This window comes from Vitis vinifera, chromosome 6 (assembly GCF_030704535.1).
Source record: "Vitis vinifera cultivar Pinot Noir 40024 chromosome 6, ASM3070453v1".
Classification (NCBI taxonomy): Eukaryota; Viridiplantae; Streptophyta; class Magnoliopsida; order Vitales; family Vitaceae; genus Vitis; species Vitis vinifera.
In genome coordinates, this window is record NC_081810.1 from 14,013,598 (window position 1) to 14,029,238 (window position 15,641).

At 36.0% G+C, this 15,641-nt stretch overlaps 1 protein-coding gene across 4 annotated transcripts; it reads left to right on the forward strand.

Annotated features, from left to right (window-relative positions):
- Positions 1–361: 361 nt before the first annotated feature.
- On the forward strand, positions 362–11,397 carry LOC100252988 (transcription factor LHW). Of its 4 annotated transcripts, none has more exons than XM_010653347.3 (11): positions 362–980; positions 1,073–1,193; positions 2,194–2,415; positions 2,552–2,633; positions 2,901–2,942; positions 3,030–3,089; positions 3,731–5,602; positions 5,702–5,803; positions 6,685–6,825; positions 6,949–7,074; positions 10,745–11,397. In XM_010653347.3, the coding sequence occupies exons 2-11, from the start codon at positions 1,099–1,101 to the stop codon at positions 10,922–10,924; spliced, it is 2,922 nt and encodes a 973-aa protein (XP_010651649.1). In that variant the 5' UTR covers positions 362–980; positions 1,073–1,098; the 3' UTR covers positions 10,925–11,397. The 4 variants fall into 4 exon arrangements, with proteins under 4 accessions (XP_010651649.1, XP_002274971.1, XP_059593541.1 ...); XM_002274935.4 differs by having other exon boundaries at positions 362–952; XM_059737558.1 differs by lacking the exon at positions 2,194–2,415 and having other exon boundaries at positions 362–1,193.
- The last annotated feature ends 4,244 nt before the right edge of the window (positions 11,398–15,641 follow it).

The window sequence follows — 15,641 nt, forward strand, 5'->3', positions numbered from 1 at the left end:
ATCAACCATTCCCTTCCAAAAACAGAAATTTCAATAATCTCATCATGTGTTCAGTTTTATGCGATATTTCCTGCTTTTCTTAATTCAATTTGGAAAGTTTAGGGTTGGAAAGTAATTTTCAGAATTTGAATGACTTTTTGCGAAAGTAATATTTGGATTTTTAAAAATTTGAGAAAAATGGGAAATAATAATAAAAAAAAAATTAGAGGAGACATGAAAGGCAAAGCTGCAGGTTCTGCCATTTCCGTAAATAGAAGGAAAAAGCAAGGGCAATGAAATATGACGTCATCTCACGACAGTAAGCCGCACTACGACCTTTTCTTCTGTTCAGACGCCGGTCTGAGTACTCTCCAATCTGCAAAGTTCCAACAATACAATAATCAAAGCACTCCCAGTGGCACTCTTGTAAATTAGGCATCATTTCGTGGCTGTTTAAGAAGTACCCCCCACCCGTGTTTAATGTGGCGCATTCTAGCACACTCTGGTGAAAGAGTGAAAGAGGACCTGCCCTTCTCCAATCTCTCCTCCGCCCCCCACCCTGAGACTGCGACGCTCTTCCTCTCCTTCATCTGCTTCAACACCCACTTCAGAGTGCAGACAACAATCTCTCTTTCTCTTCTTTCGTCCTTTATTTATTATTTGTGTTTTAAGTCTATTACTTCGTAATTTTGATCCATTTTTCCCTGGAGAGCTAAAGAAATGGAGAAGATCATGGCTAACTACGAGCTTGGAGCTTGTGGCATAGTCTAGCGTTTTTCTCTCTCTAGTCTTTTTCACTTTTTCTTTGTTTTCTTCGCCTTTTCGGTGTTTTCGCCTTAGAATGGGTTGCCGGAGAATGATCACCGGGAACTTGGATCCAGAGAGGGAGAAGTGTGGCGGTTTAAGAACCAAGCAAGCGGGTAGAGGATCCTGCCGAGGAAGTTAGAACTGGAAAATCGAGTCGCCGGACGATGTATTGTCTCCGGCGCTGAGCTGTCCCTGTTAATCCCTTTCTCTTTTTGTTCTCTCTATATATCTGTATCTGTCTCTGTCTCCGTCTCCTTGACTTCGCGTTCTTTCGTTTGTTAAATAGTGATTTGAGTGTTGGTCACCAAAGCTATGGGGTTTCTCTTGAAAGAAGCTCTCAAGTCTCTCTGCGGCGTCAATCAGTGGTCTTATGCTGTTTTCTGGAAGATTGGTTGCCAAAATCCTAAGTAAGTTCTTTTACAGCTAGTTTGATGTTTGGTTGCTAAATAAATGGAGTAAAACGACAAAAAATGCAATTCTGAGTCATGTGGTCCTTTTACAAACTGAAGCAAAATGCAGGACTCGAATTTTAGTTTCTTTCCCTCCGATATAGCAGAGGTTCTTTTCGGAGCTTATTTATTTATTTATTTATTTTTGGCCTTGGGAATTAGGGTTTTTTGAGATTGATTCGAATCTCAGATACGACTTGAGGTGGTGGTGCTTTGTTTTGTTCATTGGTATCTTGTTTTTGGTTTGTACACCGATGTCTCTTTTTCCTATTTTTGGAATGGTATATCTGGTATTTTCTGTTTTGTCTTTAAGAATCTGAGCGAAAAAGTAGATTTGTATTAGTTTGATAAACCCATTCTACAGGCTGATTTTTTTGTGCATAATGTATTGATTGGGTTTTTCTCAACTCGTTTGATTCTATTTGTTTTTTCTTTGCAAATCAGAAAAATATTGTTTTTCACTTTGTTTGATAAGTCAATAAGAGGGTAATCTGCTGACCAGTTGCTTTCTGAAAAATCCTTGTTTGGTTGCCGAGAAAAAGTACAGCCATTTGGCTAAGTTGGATTGGGTATTTCTTCCCCCGGGGATGAAAACAACTTAAAACATGAGATCCAGTTTCATGTAATCTTTCTTTTCTTTTTCTTTCTTGTGTTTTCTCAGAAGCCATATGGAAGATAATGAATGGTGATATTTCATATTTATATGCTAAGGTGATCCCTGATTTACCATCAGTCTTGTAGTCCAATTATATATAGGCCTTCCCCTGCGACCTTGGTATTTAAAGGCCAAGAGATGAGGCCTCCACTGATATTTTGATGTAAAGTTTTCTGAAAGATTGTGAATAGTAAACATATCTTGCTTATAGTGGTACCTGTAGGCCTTGAAATGTCCTCGTATCTGTTTGAGGGTTTATGTTGGTTTCCATGTTAATTTAAGGAATGGATCCCGACTTGGCAGGCTGTTAATTTGGGAAGAATGTCATTGTGAATTCATACCAAGTTCTGGTCTTCCGCATGGTTCTGGAATGGAGAACTCAGAAGTGCCTTTTGAAGACTGGGAAGGTTGCTGGGTGTTTCCTGAAACTCGTATTTCTCAGCTTGATGGTCAAGCTGTGGAGTCGATCTATTTTCTGGTCAACAAAATGATGATGAATAACCAGGTCAATATAGTAGGAGAAGGGTATGAATACATATATGTGTATATATATATATATATTTTTTTTTCATTTTCCTTCCTTTCTAAATTTACTCCAACATCATTATAATTTAATTTCCTTCAAGTATGAGTTTATTTATTTTATTTTTTTGTGTTTCAGGATAGTGGGACGGGCTGCATTCACAGGAAAACATCAGTGGATTCTTTCAGAAAACTACACTAGGGATGCCCATCCACCAGAGGTGATGACTAGTATACATGGAGTTCTGTGTTGCTTAAAATATCATATATTTTTTTCATGCTCCTTCTTGTCCATGTTGGGTCATTGGCTAGCTGATGAAAAGTTTATGTTTCTGTTGATTCTATATATGAGAAGAAATGATAAAATATTTATGACATTTTATATTTATTTTTCCTTTCTAAAGGACTAGATGGCAATATTAAGGGGCTGGTATTTATGATCTGAATCCATGTGACAACTAAACTTATTATTCTTTTGGCACTTTTAGGTTCTGAATGAGGTTCATCACCAATTTTCAGCTGGCATGCAGGTTTGGTCGCTTATTTGTCAAATTGTTTGACTTTTTAGATGATCTTTATTTTTCTGTTCCATTACATTGCTTCGATGTGGTTTGCAGACAGTTGCAGTCATTCCTGTCCTTCCTCATGGTGTCATTCAATTTGGTTCATCCTTGGCTGTAAGTCCTCTTTTTCATTTTCTTGATCTCTCAAAATAACTCCGATTGCTCATACCTGGCTTATTGTAGGGCACTCCTATTCAGTTATTGTTGATGAGTTACTTATTTCTGATTACAGTATCATAGCTGGTTTTCAAAGAAACTGACTCATGTTTATTTTTTTTCTCTTTCTTATTTTGGATTGCTGTACCTGCCCCAGCCTATTGGAGGCTGCCCCACTGAACCATTTAGAGTGTCCAACTAAAGTGCAATCTCTTGAATTGACTGTGGGCCAATAAATTTTGACTGGATCCCAAATTTATGACTATATATTTAGGCAAAAGATGGAGCAGATATTTTTCTTCCTGCCCAAGAGTTTGTACTATACCTTGAGCTAGGATATTCTGTTGGTTCATAGTTTTTGGGCTGGGGGCAAATACAGAATTAGATAGGCTGATCCATTCTGGGTAAAAGATATTGACCCAATTAAGTATGGAATTCCACATTAAATTGGATTTTGTACATGCATCTGCCACTGAAAATGATGCTGGCAGTGATATAAGATGTCTATGCCTATCTGGGCTATAACTTTTAAACCTTTTTGTTGGATTACTAGTGCTACAACTTATGCTAATTCTAAAAATTCTCTTCCATTTCTTCAGATTATGGAGAATGCTGGATTTGTGAATGATGTGAAGAGTTTGATTCTTCAACTAGGATGTGTCCCTGGTGCTCTTTTATCTGAGAGCTATGCAATAAAAGAAACTAGCCAGAACATTGGGGAACCCATCTCTGTTGCAGCCTCCATCTATGGGGATCCATCTCGAAATTATGAAGTGACAAACTCAAGTCCTTTTATTGCTGATGGCTGTGATCAACAAAGCAATTCATCACAGGCGTCAAGGCTTGTTGGTCAACCTTCCCATTCAATAATGAGACAGATTCAAGATAACCAGCCGATTAATGCTTCGACATTTCATAGCCCTAACCTGATCCAAACTTTGGTTAAATCCCATGCTGACCAGTGCCAGCAAAAGCTTCCTTCAGTAATGAAACCTAAGCTTTCTTTCCGAAGTCAACTAGAAAGCGAGGTTGCAAAAGCTGAAGTGATCACATCAAATCCAGATGTATGGCTGAATCGGCATGGTGTTTCATACAATGCACGATTTGGATTCAATCATCAACCTAGTGTTGGTCCATCAGGCTCAAGTGCTAGCAACCCAAGATTAATGGAAAATCAGGTATTGTCAGATGCTGGCGCACGGGGTCATATTAACAATAATTTAAGTGGACCAAGTTGCTTTCTCTCATCTCAACTCAGAACAAATGGAGGCCTAGACTCTGATTCTCACAAAAGTTCAGATATTGCCCCTTTTCTTGGAGAAGGTGTACGTATGGGTAATTATCTAAGATCCATTTCAATTCCACCTTCCGTCTTAAACACAAATAAGTCAGCTGACATAAGTCTCTCTTGCACTCAATTGACTGGGATTGGGCTTCAAAATGCTGATTCATTGAAATCAGAGGTGATTCCTTTATCTGATCAAGTAGATCATTTAAATATTAGTCATATGCTCTCAGGAGATTCTGATCATAGACATCATTTGACAAATGAGAAATGTACTGAAAAGGAGTTGGTTCCTAGGAGACAAAAAATAGAAAATGATTTATTCCAAGCACTTGGTATCCCATTAACTCGTGCAGATGCACAGATGATTTTGAGCGAGCACGTCCCTGATTTTCTTCATGAGTTCCCAAAGCCTGAGAATGGAAGTCAGACTCCAAGATCCAAAAATGCTATACATGAGGATACGTGTGTTCGACCTGCATCTGGGGATGACTTGTTTGATATCCTGGGTGTGGATTTTAAGAGCAAATTGTTTAATGGTTATGGGAATGATTCTGTTATTGATGGGCCAGGTACGAGCTCACAAAATCTGTGTAAGGATTCTTCAACATCGATGACCTTTCAGGACACAGGTTCTGACTTTTATCCTATTAGTGAAGGCATATCAGACAGTGGTATTTTTGTTGGGAGTGATGCTGACCACCTTCTAGAGGCCGTTGTCTCGAGGATTCATTCAGCCACCAAGCAGAGCTCAGATGATAATGTGTCTTGTCGAACAACATTGACAAAGATTAGTAGCTCCTCTGTTCCTAGCACTTCTCCCACCTATGGGCGAGGTAATATGTCTGATCAGATGCAGAGGAACTTATTTGGTCTTCCTCCGGAGAAATCTGGGACAATGGGTTCTAGTTCCTTTAGATCTGGGTGTAGCAAGGATGAAAGAGGAAATTGTTCTCAAGGTAGTTCCATTTATGGATCTCAAATTAGTTCATGGGTTGAACAGGGTCATAGTTTGAAGCGTGAAAGTAGTGTTTCAACTGCTTATTCTAAAAGGCCTGATGAGATTGGCAAATCCAATCGAAAAAGGTTTAAACCTGGCGAGAATCCCCGACCTAGGCCAAAAGATCGCCAAATGATCCAAGATCGTGTGAAAGAGTTACGCGAAATTGTACCAAATGGGGCAAAGGTAACTCATCTTTCTTCCTTTCTTCCTCACTTTTTTGAGGACATTTTACTATATTGAGATACTGATTATGTCCTCTAATCTACTGATGTGGTTTAACAGTGTAGCATTGATGCACTGCTTGAACGCACCATCAAGCATATGCTTTTCTTGCAAAGTGTCATGAAGCATGCAGACAAGCTAAAGCAAACTGGAGAGTCTAAGGTGAGAACAATGTCTAGTTTCCTTACTTTGTCTCTATATCCATCAATCTCTTGCTGGAATCCACTTGGAGCAACTGGCTCCTGGTGACCCAGAGAAAAGGTCCGTGCTTGGGTGTTGGAGATTGGATTTGGGACATGGTCAGTATGAAAATAGAGAAGAAAATATGTGTCATAAACTTTCTGAACTGGAATATCATTACAAGGTCTAGGGGAAATAACTGCATATTGAAATCTGCAAAAATAATGTTTGAAAATAAAGAAATTCTGGGGCATGAACTTTCCGACCAGAAAGATAATGTATCGGGTTGGAGGAAATGACCACATATTGAAATTTACACAGATGATGTTTGATAAACAGAAACTTGAATAGTATGATATCTGAGCTAAATATACTTCTTGCCTATGATACCCGGACTCTTCAACTTCACTCAACATACCCATGTTGAAACGACAAGACAAGGGTATGGGTATGGGATCCTTGTCAAATACTTCTTTTTTGCTTCAAATATTGACTATTTTGATTTTTGTTATTTTTCAAAAATAGGGATAAAAAAGAAGACGAAGATAGTTTTTTATTTATTTATTATTATTTAAAATCAAGGATATGTTATTATTATTATTTGATTTTAATTGATATTTAATTGTTTTTCTTCTTTATTTTGTTATGTTCAAGTACCATTCAAGATAATTTTCTAGTCGAGTTCTCATATCCTAAAATTTGTGATTTAACCAAGACATATATATCCATACCAGAAATCCATAATAGCTTCTTGCAAGATTTAGTCTATTAATAAACCCCCATATGATCAAAGATACATGAAGAGAAGTTAACAGAAAGTAAATCTCCTTATATGGCATAGCTTGTTTTACTTGAATTTGCAGATTATTAATAAGGAAGGTGGACTGCACTTGAAAGACAACTTTGAGGGAGGAGCAACATGGGCATTTGAAGTTGGCTCACAGTCTATGGTCTGCCCTATAATAGTTGAAGATCTGAATCCACCTCGTCAAATGCTTGTGGAGGTAGTGACATATTGATTTTAACCTCAGAAAGTTGGGTTTCAGTTTCTAATTAGCATTTGCATCTCTATTTTGTTCTTTCTTTTTATATTTTCAACTTTTAATGCTTTATTTCGTGGGTGACAGATGCTTTGTGAAGAACGGGGTTTCTTTCTAGAAATAGCTGATATAATTAGAGGGATGGGATTGACCATCCTGAAAGGGGTGATGGAAACTCGGAATGACAAGATCTGGGCACGCTTTACTGTAGAGGTAAACTACCCAGAGTATTCTTGCTCTTGCCAAGTGGCTATTTTTTATCTTGTTAATTGCTTCTAATAGGAATAAAGTTCATGCTGATAGTTTATTTGGATTATTGCATATAGGCATTATCTGGGATAGTTTTTTGGTTCTATTTTTAGCTAGCAGCTGAAGCAGAAGGCCTGTCCTTAGAGGGACAGCCTTTGTGTTAAACAAGTGTCTTGCAAGAAGTAAACTTGTCCTCACTTTTGCAGTGAAAGTCGTAATCAGTTATGTTAAACTATTTAAGCTCTTTTTAAAGTCATAATCAGTTTTAACTATCCAAACTGAACCAAAATAAAAGCTCAAATTGAGATTAATTGCCTGTAGCTAAAAAAAAAAACCAATTCAGACATCACCTTAATTAGGAACTACTTAATTAATGGCATCTTAGGAGATGCTGCTATCTACATCCATAACATTTCTAGTCCACCCACCTTCAACCCACCCTATTTCTAACTTGCCCTATCACCTTTCTCACCCTACCTTCTTCCCTAACATCTTTATCTTCCTCTTGCTTCTAATCTGCACCTTAACCCTCACCATGCAAAATCTTTCACAATATCTCGAAATCACTCAAAAACTCAAGGATTGGTGGTACTGTGCTCTCTTCATTTCCCTTTATTTTTATCTAGTTGAAATTTTAGTGTACAAATGATGTTGTTGTGGTTTTCTGATGTCGGAGACTGTTCTTGGATTTTTGTATCATTGTTTGGGGTTTTGGAGAGTAGAGCAGTGAATGTGGTTTCTCAGAGGGAGGCAATGAGTGGTGGGCTTCTGTGTAATTTCATTTTTGAGTATTTTGTGATTATTAAAATGTTTTAAATAGATGAGTGAACTTAGTAATCTGTGGGCAAAAATAGCACCGCTCATCTGTTATCCATAATTACAGGGATACTGCATGCAAAGTTAATAGGCTACATGGTCATTTTAGAGATTGAGGTTGTTGTGGTGTTTTGATCATGAAGTGTTTTAGGAAGAATGATATGTTCAGGTGTTTCAGTCTAGCACTGCTTTCTGTTTGATGAATAGGAAAATATCATTGAAAAGGAGTGAAGAAAAAAAGAAAAAAATTCACTCCCAAAAACAATGGTTAAGAAACAGAAAATAAACTTGTGTATGGAAAAGATAAATTTCTTTGAGAGTCTGTTTCAATCTTGGAAGCGGTGAAACAAACAGAAAAAAATTGAAGGAGTCTTAATTTGTCTTGTTTGGATGTGATGGAAAAAAGGAAAAGGAAATATAATGAAAAATATTTCAAAATTTATACTTTATCAAATCCCTCTTTCTATTTACAAAAGCAGATATTTATTGAGTTCAAGCCTTGTTTTTTGGTTTTCAGTTCCTTTCCATTTCCCTTCCCTCATTATTTCTCTCAAATTTTCTAAGATCTAGATCTAGCCTAAAGAATTGAGATGATCCTCTTTAAGTTATTGGTTGATATTCCTAAGAAAAAAATCGGCCTTTGAAGGAAGTATTCATAATTCATGTGCTTACCCAGTTTTCTTGTACTTCATAGTTTTTGCATTGTAGTATATTTCCTTTTCATTTTTTACCTTCTGGTTGTATGATCCAGGGAATAAGGTATGCGGTCTAAATTACATCAAATTTAATAATTTCTTTTTGTCTAAATTGTATAAATGTTTTAATCAATGATTGCATGTTCAGTTTTGGAGAAGAATTTCAATGAATTGCATGTTAGCAAAGATCAATGATCTTGTCTATGAAGAGGTTGGGAGTTAAGAACCTCTTCGAATCACTTAATGACATTGGTTGGGAGGAGGGTGATGGATTTCAATCAGTCTAGTGTGGATTTGGGTTTACTTCTCTGTTGTTTGGTGAAATGGAAAAAGAATTTCATACAGTATTTACGAGTTGTTAAGAATGACAGTTTGACCACAATGCTCTTGAAGCAACTGTCGTACATTCTTATTTCAGCTGGATTCTTTTTTTCTTTACTGTTTCTTTCTTTTATTTTCCCCCTTTCTTTTTTCTTTTTTTTATTTTATTTATTTTTTTTATTTATAAAATTTGTGTGCAAGGATGACTAAAACATAGCTACACAAGCTTCCAATTCCTGTGGGTTTTTGAGAGGATCTAGGTGGACCTTAAAATGAGCACTTATGCTTCCCATAGTCTATGGAAATGGCCACTTCTCTGCCATCAGCTTCACGTTCCCCTGATTGGTACCCTCCTCCCTAGGAATGAGTAGGTTGTCTAGCCAGAGGGCTAGGCATATGATATAGGTACAGTTATGCAGAATCCTTGATAATGGAGGATCCTCATTAACTTATGATTTGCTTGGTTAAACCATGTGTTTTATGGCCTACAATATGGAGAGGATCACATTGAGATCCTGGTGTAATATCTTCATATAGGCTTTAGCTATTCCAATGCTTGGCGATAGATTAAGTAGATACAGTTGATTTGGGAGAAAAATAGGGGTTCCAGTTGGTTTTGTTACTTCAGATCATTTGTTTCCATATGGTAGCTAAAAGAAAATGGACCCTGCTGTGCAGGTAACACTGTTAATTTTTACAGTTTCTCTGGCCAAAATTCTAAGGAGTGATGAAAAGGTCATAATGGATCAAGGATAGTAAAGTATGGGAGAGTCACCCATACTATGATGGAAGACCATGACCTCAGTATTGCCAACTGCCATATTGTATCATATCAGATGTTCTCGTTTGTTTCCATGCTTCCATTTCGGTTAGTTCTGCCACACAGCGTCACACAGTTGGTTAAATAGGTCTTTGGTCCATAATTCTGAGCTTCTTTATGGATCAGTTTGAACTTTGACAGAGTCTAGTTTAACCAGGTTAAAAGAAGTTTTCATTCTTTAATTTCTACTGTATGGTTTCACTCTAACATACAAGGCTGAAGTAGAGAAAACCTGTACTATAGCAAATGTCTTAAATTTTTCCCCAAATTTCCTTTTAAGGCAATTTCTTTAGTGAAGTAGGATCTGATGGTGTTTCTCAAAATTTTGAGTTGTTGCACTATAAAGATGCAAATTTAAATTCAGGCTAACAATATTTTGTGATGATAGCACTTACTAACTTCCAACAGGTGGTACTTGAAGTATTATTTGACATATGTTATTGATGCGAATATGGTTGAATGGTTTGTCCCTAACATAAATCACTGCCTTGTTTTGATCATGAACAGTCACTTTGGATATCCCATGCTATAGTGCAAGGTCAATGAGCCTAACTAAGCAATGCAATCTCTTGCTTTTAGGCGTATCATGTTCTTATGGAAGTACCAATGATGAGTTGGTTATATATACGTCTTCCTTCCCTTTGCTTTCTAGGAGTGCTTGTTTCAGATGGTGGAAAAAGGGATTCTGTGAAAGTTTACAAATGGTTGGGAGAAGGATATATTAAGTTCCCATCAATTCTATGTGGGTGGGGGTGTGTATGCATTCTTAACCTTGAGAACTTTAAAATCAGATTGCCTAGTTTATTAACCTGGTAATTGATGGGCGTATCCAACCTGGCTAATTTGCACCTTTGCATTCTTCAAGACCTTTTAATTTATTTTCTCATGGCACACTTTCTAAGTTTTCCATCTATTTTCTTATGTACACACTTGTAAGCTTTCCATCCTTGTGCTAGTCATTAATTTTCAGATCCATATGCAGGCAAACAGAGATGTGACAAGAATGGAAATATTTATCTCACTCGTTCACCTTCTGGAGCAAACCGTGAAAGGCAGTACATTGTCGGCACATGGCATTGATAATGACAATATGATGGTCCATCACTCTTTTCACCAAGCTGCTTCCATACCTGCAACTGGGAGGGCAAGTAGTTTCCAGTGAACCATATGCTGCATAGATTCTTGGTCTGGATGTGTTGCGAGCGAGCCCTGTTTTTGCTTGCCATGACTAACATGGATTCCAGTCTGACCTCTCGGGTGGTTCTAACTCTGACTGACCTTTTTATCTCCCACAAACTCAATTATGACTAACCTCACTTTTTTGAAGGGGGGATTTGTTTAGGTGGTGAAAAGCTTCTCAAGAACTTCCAAATGCATATTGCTTTTCAATATAGATATCTGAATGTTTTAATCAGAGTGCCTCAGGAAAAAGTTAGCCTAAACAAGTTGTTAATTGTATGCATTTGATTGCTTAGATTTTCCCTTTTTCTTTGTCCGGATTTCCCTTTAATGGGTAATGTTATAGGTTGGGGAGGGGTTATAGGTGCAATCTCGTTGTTGTAGGGGGGTTCTCTTGTTCGCAAATGTATAGATGACATGGGATATCAAATGAAAGAGTTTGAGGTGTTAGCTATATTTCGTCTTTGGAGCACCGCCTGTTTTATTTATTTATTTATTATTATTATTATCATGCCTTTTCTTTTTTCAGATTTGGCTAATGCTTCACCGGTACTTGTATCTTATCATGAATTAGCTGGTAAGTAATGGTCAATGGTCATCAAAACTCAGTCGCGGAGGGTGGCAAAAGAGAAGCAAGGACATCGTCGTGGCAAATTTAAAGTGGGCATTATGTTGTAAAAAAAATCTAGGAAGTGCTACTCCTGTCTCAACAAGGTGGTTAAGCGCTTAAAACAGTTACATTAAGAAGGGCTATCCCATGTCGCATAGCTGGTCTGGTTTGGTGTTGTCATGGCCCTATAAGGCCTTATTTGGTAATTACCTTTTAGAATAACAGAAAAAAAAAACAAGGAAAAAAAAGAAAAAGAAGTTTTCTAATATTTAAAATAAAAAATAGTATTTTTAAATAACATCTTTTAATTATCTTCAATTGTTTTTACTTGTATTTTGAGTTTTTTTTAAATAATAATCATATAAATATATAAAATGATTAAAAATAGAATATTAGATATAAAAATTATTTTTGAAATATATTAAAAAACATTAAAAATAGGCTAAAATTATTTTAAATTTTCAAACGGATTTTTGTTTTGTAATTTTTGAAAACAATATTTGAAAATGTTATTTGATGTTTTGTAAAACAAAAATCTCTTTAAGAATTTAAAAAGTATTTAACCTATTTTCTATGTTTTAAAAATATTTTTTATATATAATTATTTCTCATATTTATATAATTGTTTTGTTAAAAAAACCCTTAGAACATTGGTGAAAATAATTGAAAACTGAAAATTTCTTATTTTTAATTTTTAAGAATAAAAAACTATATTTTGGTTTTTGGTTGTCACGTACGTTTTCTTATATATGTTTTGAGAATAGAAAACTGACAACCATTTACATTTACAACGACAGCGGCTAACAAAATCCCTGCATGCTAAAAATGCTAACATTATTATTGATTGGGTGAACCAAAGTTTGAGCAAACAAAAATGAAAGGCAGTAGTCGTTTTCCAGGGGCATCGGTCCAAATGGGATAGAAAGGATGCAAATTGATTGTTGGCAGAGAACATATTCAAGAAAATTGTACACATTCTTAATGTCTAAGACTGTAAACAATATATGCCCTAGGCTCTCTCCCTATCAATCAAAATCAAGAAAGCTGCCACTGGATATATGGTAGTGTGATGTGGGGTTCGGACCATTGCCTTATTCTTGTAGCGATGTAGGGTGGGTAGATTTGGAGGGGAAAGAGTGATGGAAAGGAAAGGATGGGAAAATAAAAACTTGAAAAGGAAGGCTCTCAAAGCACCTAAAGCCAACGCTTTTACTTTGATTTGATTTGATTTGCTTTCATGCCTTCCTTTGTGTTTAATCCTTCTATTCACCAATGGACTCTATTCAAGCCACGTATTTTGAGTTTAAAAAAGTTCTTTTTATCCGCGCAAATAGGGAGGAAAGAATGGCTCCTACTCCCTCTGAAGCAAAAGCATATTCTCCTTCATCTTGAGTTCCAGAAATGAAATTGCTTGGCAACTCGAATCTTCAATTCGCAATCTATTTCCAGATGGTATGTTCTCCAAAGGCCCCGTGCAGCTGTATGCAGAAGCCATGGCCCCTTGCACTTTCATTGACTACTAAAGTTAGGGCCACTTTTTAACTTGCAACCCCCCCTGAATGACTTCACACTGAATCCCCACGGCCTCCTTCCAACTAATATCACCAACTCTTTGTTATGTGAGAATAATGGAAAGTGGTTGCTTTTGATCTTTTAAATGGATCATTTTGCCTTCGAATCAACTGATAGGGCAAGGGGGGATGGGTATTCTAAAGTTCATGAGCCCAAATTTAATTTTTTTTCTATTGATTTTTATTTAAAAAATATTCATAGAATATCAATAAAAAAGAACTATAAATAATGAACAATCCATAAAAAGAAAGAATGCATGACATATATGGAAACTACTAATGAAACATTTTTAAGTGTTTCTCAAAGTTACTTGACCTAGATGCTATCTTATATTAGTTAACACCTACACTTTTCTTTCCATCATTGATGTGACATTTTGTATTTTTTGGTGGTTCACCTCATCTTTGAGAGATGTGGATTAATGAGCTCATTTTGTATTTTTTGGTGGTTCACCTCATCTTTGAGAGATGTGGATTAATGAGCTCCTTGTCTTTTATCGAAAGGAATTTTAAAAATGATCTTGGAAGGTTGTGAAAGTTTTGTGTACGCAAAGTAAGGGTAGTCTTTTACTATAAATGCATCAATAAAAAAAAACATAAATCTAAGTTATTTATAGGCAATCCCTAGATTTACAAATCATATCATAATAGGAAACTTATAACCAATTAAAACATGATTTTTTTTTTTAATTTTTATAAATATTTTTTCTTGAAAACATCGATGATAAGTGTTGTATCACCCTTTAAGAATGCTCAAGTGTCCAAAGGAACTTGAACTACCTTTTGGGCACCTGAGTGCATGTCAAAGTCTTTTTCCTTGTTTTTCATGCTATTAGATGTCTCAAGTACTCCTTTGAGCATTCAAGCCTCCTTTAAATCTTCTTAGATTGTTAATCAACTTCAATTGATGTTTTATATTGCCATTATATAATTTAAATCTAAAACACATACTTGCCTTGCAATGCCTTTTTCTTCATATGTTTTCAAATTTTGAGTTTGATAAGTTCTTAAAAGTAGAAACTTTAGATCAATGCATATCTAGAGCAAAATTGTCAACATAATCTAGTTGTTTACACATTAACATCAATATGTTGGAATATTAAAAAAAAAAATGCGTTCAAAGCCTTGGATCACAATGGTGCATGTTGATCTTTCTAGGTATACTAGATTTAAGCATAATAGAAGCACATTGATAAAAACCTTAGATCTAGGGGCAAGAAAACATTACCTTTGATATGAATTTTCTCAAATCAATTCTAGTAGATGAAGCGGATGATGCGAATCTCAAGTATCTTGTGATCTTTCACTTGATGGCTCTCTCCTATACCTTAGCATTAGAGAAATGTGAACTTCTTTATGTGGGAATGGAGGTTAGGACATTCTCTCTAGAAGATTGGAATGATTGAAGTTTCTAAATTTAAACCCCTAGGGGGTTTATATTGACTTCCTTGTGGGCTTAAGTGACTTGAGCTATCTTAAGTTTAGGTTACTTAATTTAGTTCATTGGGTCCTAATTAATTAATCAACCTTATTAAACTTTCATTAATTTAGTAACCCAATTTAAAAAAATCATTCATAAACTCTTTTTCAACCTTGCATATGAACCAAAATGCCCTTATGCATACATATGAATAAAAAATCCAACTATCCCTTAAAATAATATGTCACCAAGGAATGTGAGCTTGAGTAGGAACCATAGGAATCCATAGGAAAATACCGACTCCCTCAGAATCCAATTTGGAAGTTGACTCAATATCCCATTATAAAGTGGCAACTCAAAATCCAAATTTCAGTATCATATGACATTAAATTGAGAAAGCTAATCATTCAATGTAAGTTTCCTATGAATTGGTGTCCATAATCTAACGAGGTATAATTTATCATCTTTGTAAGATTACTTCTACAATCCTTAAGTCTTAGATCCTCCTATTATGTGACCAATTGACACACCTTACCTAACAAAGAGCATGTGTTAAATTCCACTAAAGGAATTACTACAACTACAAATTTCATGATCACAAGTACTTAGGATCACTCAAGGGGACACATGGTCTCAAACCTATGAGATATTATGGTGCCTATCTTGAGAATGCTTATTACTTCATACCTTAATCAACAATAACCTAATCTATAAGGAATATATGACTACTTTTGAGTCTTAGCTGTGGGTCAAAACCACTGATGACCCCACCATTAACTCAATATTCTCTTAAGATTGAGAGCTTATGCAACATAGTAGCTTGGTGAAGTCATGACTGCCAGATAGTTAATGTCATGACTCATTATAGGTCTTGTTTAATGTGTAACCATACACACTAGTACACTCATTATGGGAACCCCATTCCGATGACCAAGACAAGTCATCCCTTCAATTAGGAGGTAGTATACTAAAATCTTAGATAGATTGCCTAAGTTTATGAATTAGCCATGAACAACTCATTAGCTTGCAAGGCACCTTGATTTGGATCTTCTGTTTAACTCCTAATACACCTAAGTCATGTACAATGCCAATGATGCAG

What these genes read in the sequence shown, in the direction of transcription:
- LOC100252988 (XM_010653347.3), top strand. Translation starts at nt 1,099, where the DNA reads ATGGGGTTTCTCTTGAAAGAAGCTCTCAAGTCTCTCTGCGGCGTCAAT. An exon ending in ATTGGTTGCCAAAATCCTAA is followed by an intron (nt 1,194 to 2,193) that starts GTAAGTTCTTTT and finishes CCGACTTGGCAG; the next exon opens with GCTGTTAATTTGGGAAGAAT. An exon ending in AGCAAACTGGAGAGTCTAAG is followed by an intron (nt 5,804 to 6,684) that starts GTGAGAACAATG and finishes TTGAATTTGCAG; the next exon opens with ATTATTAATAAGGAAGGTGG.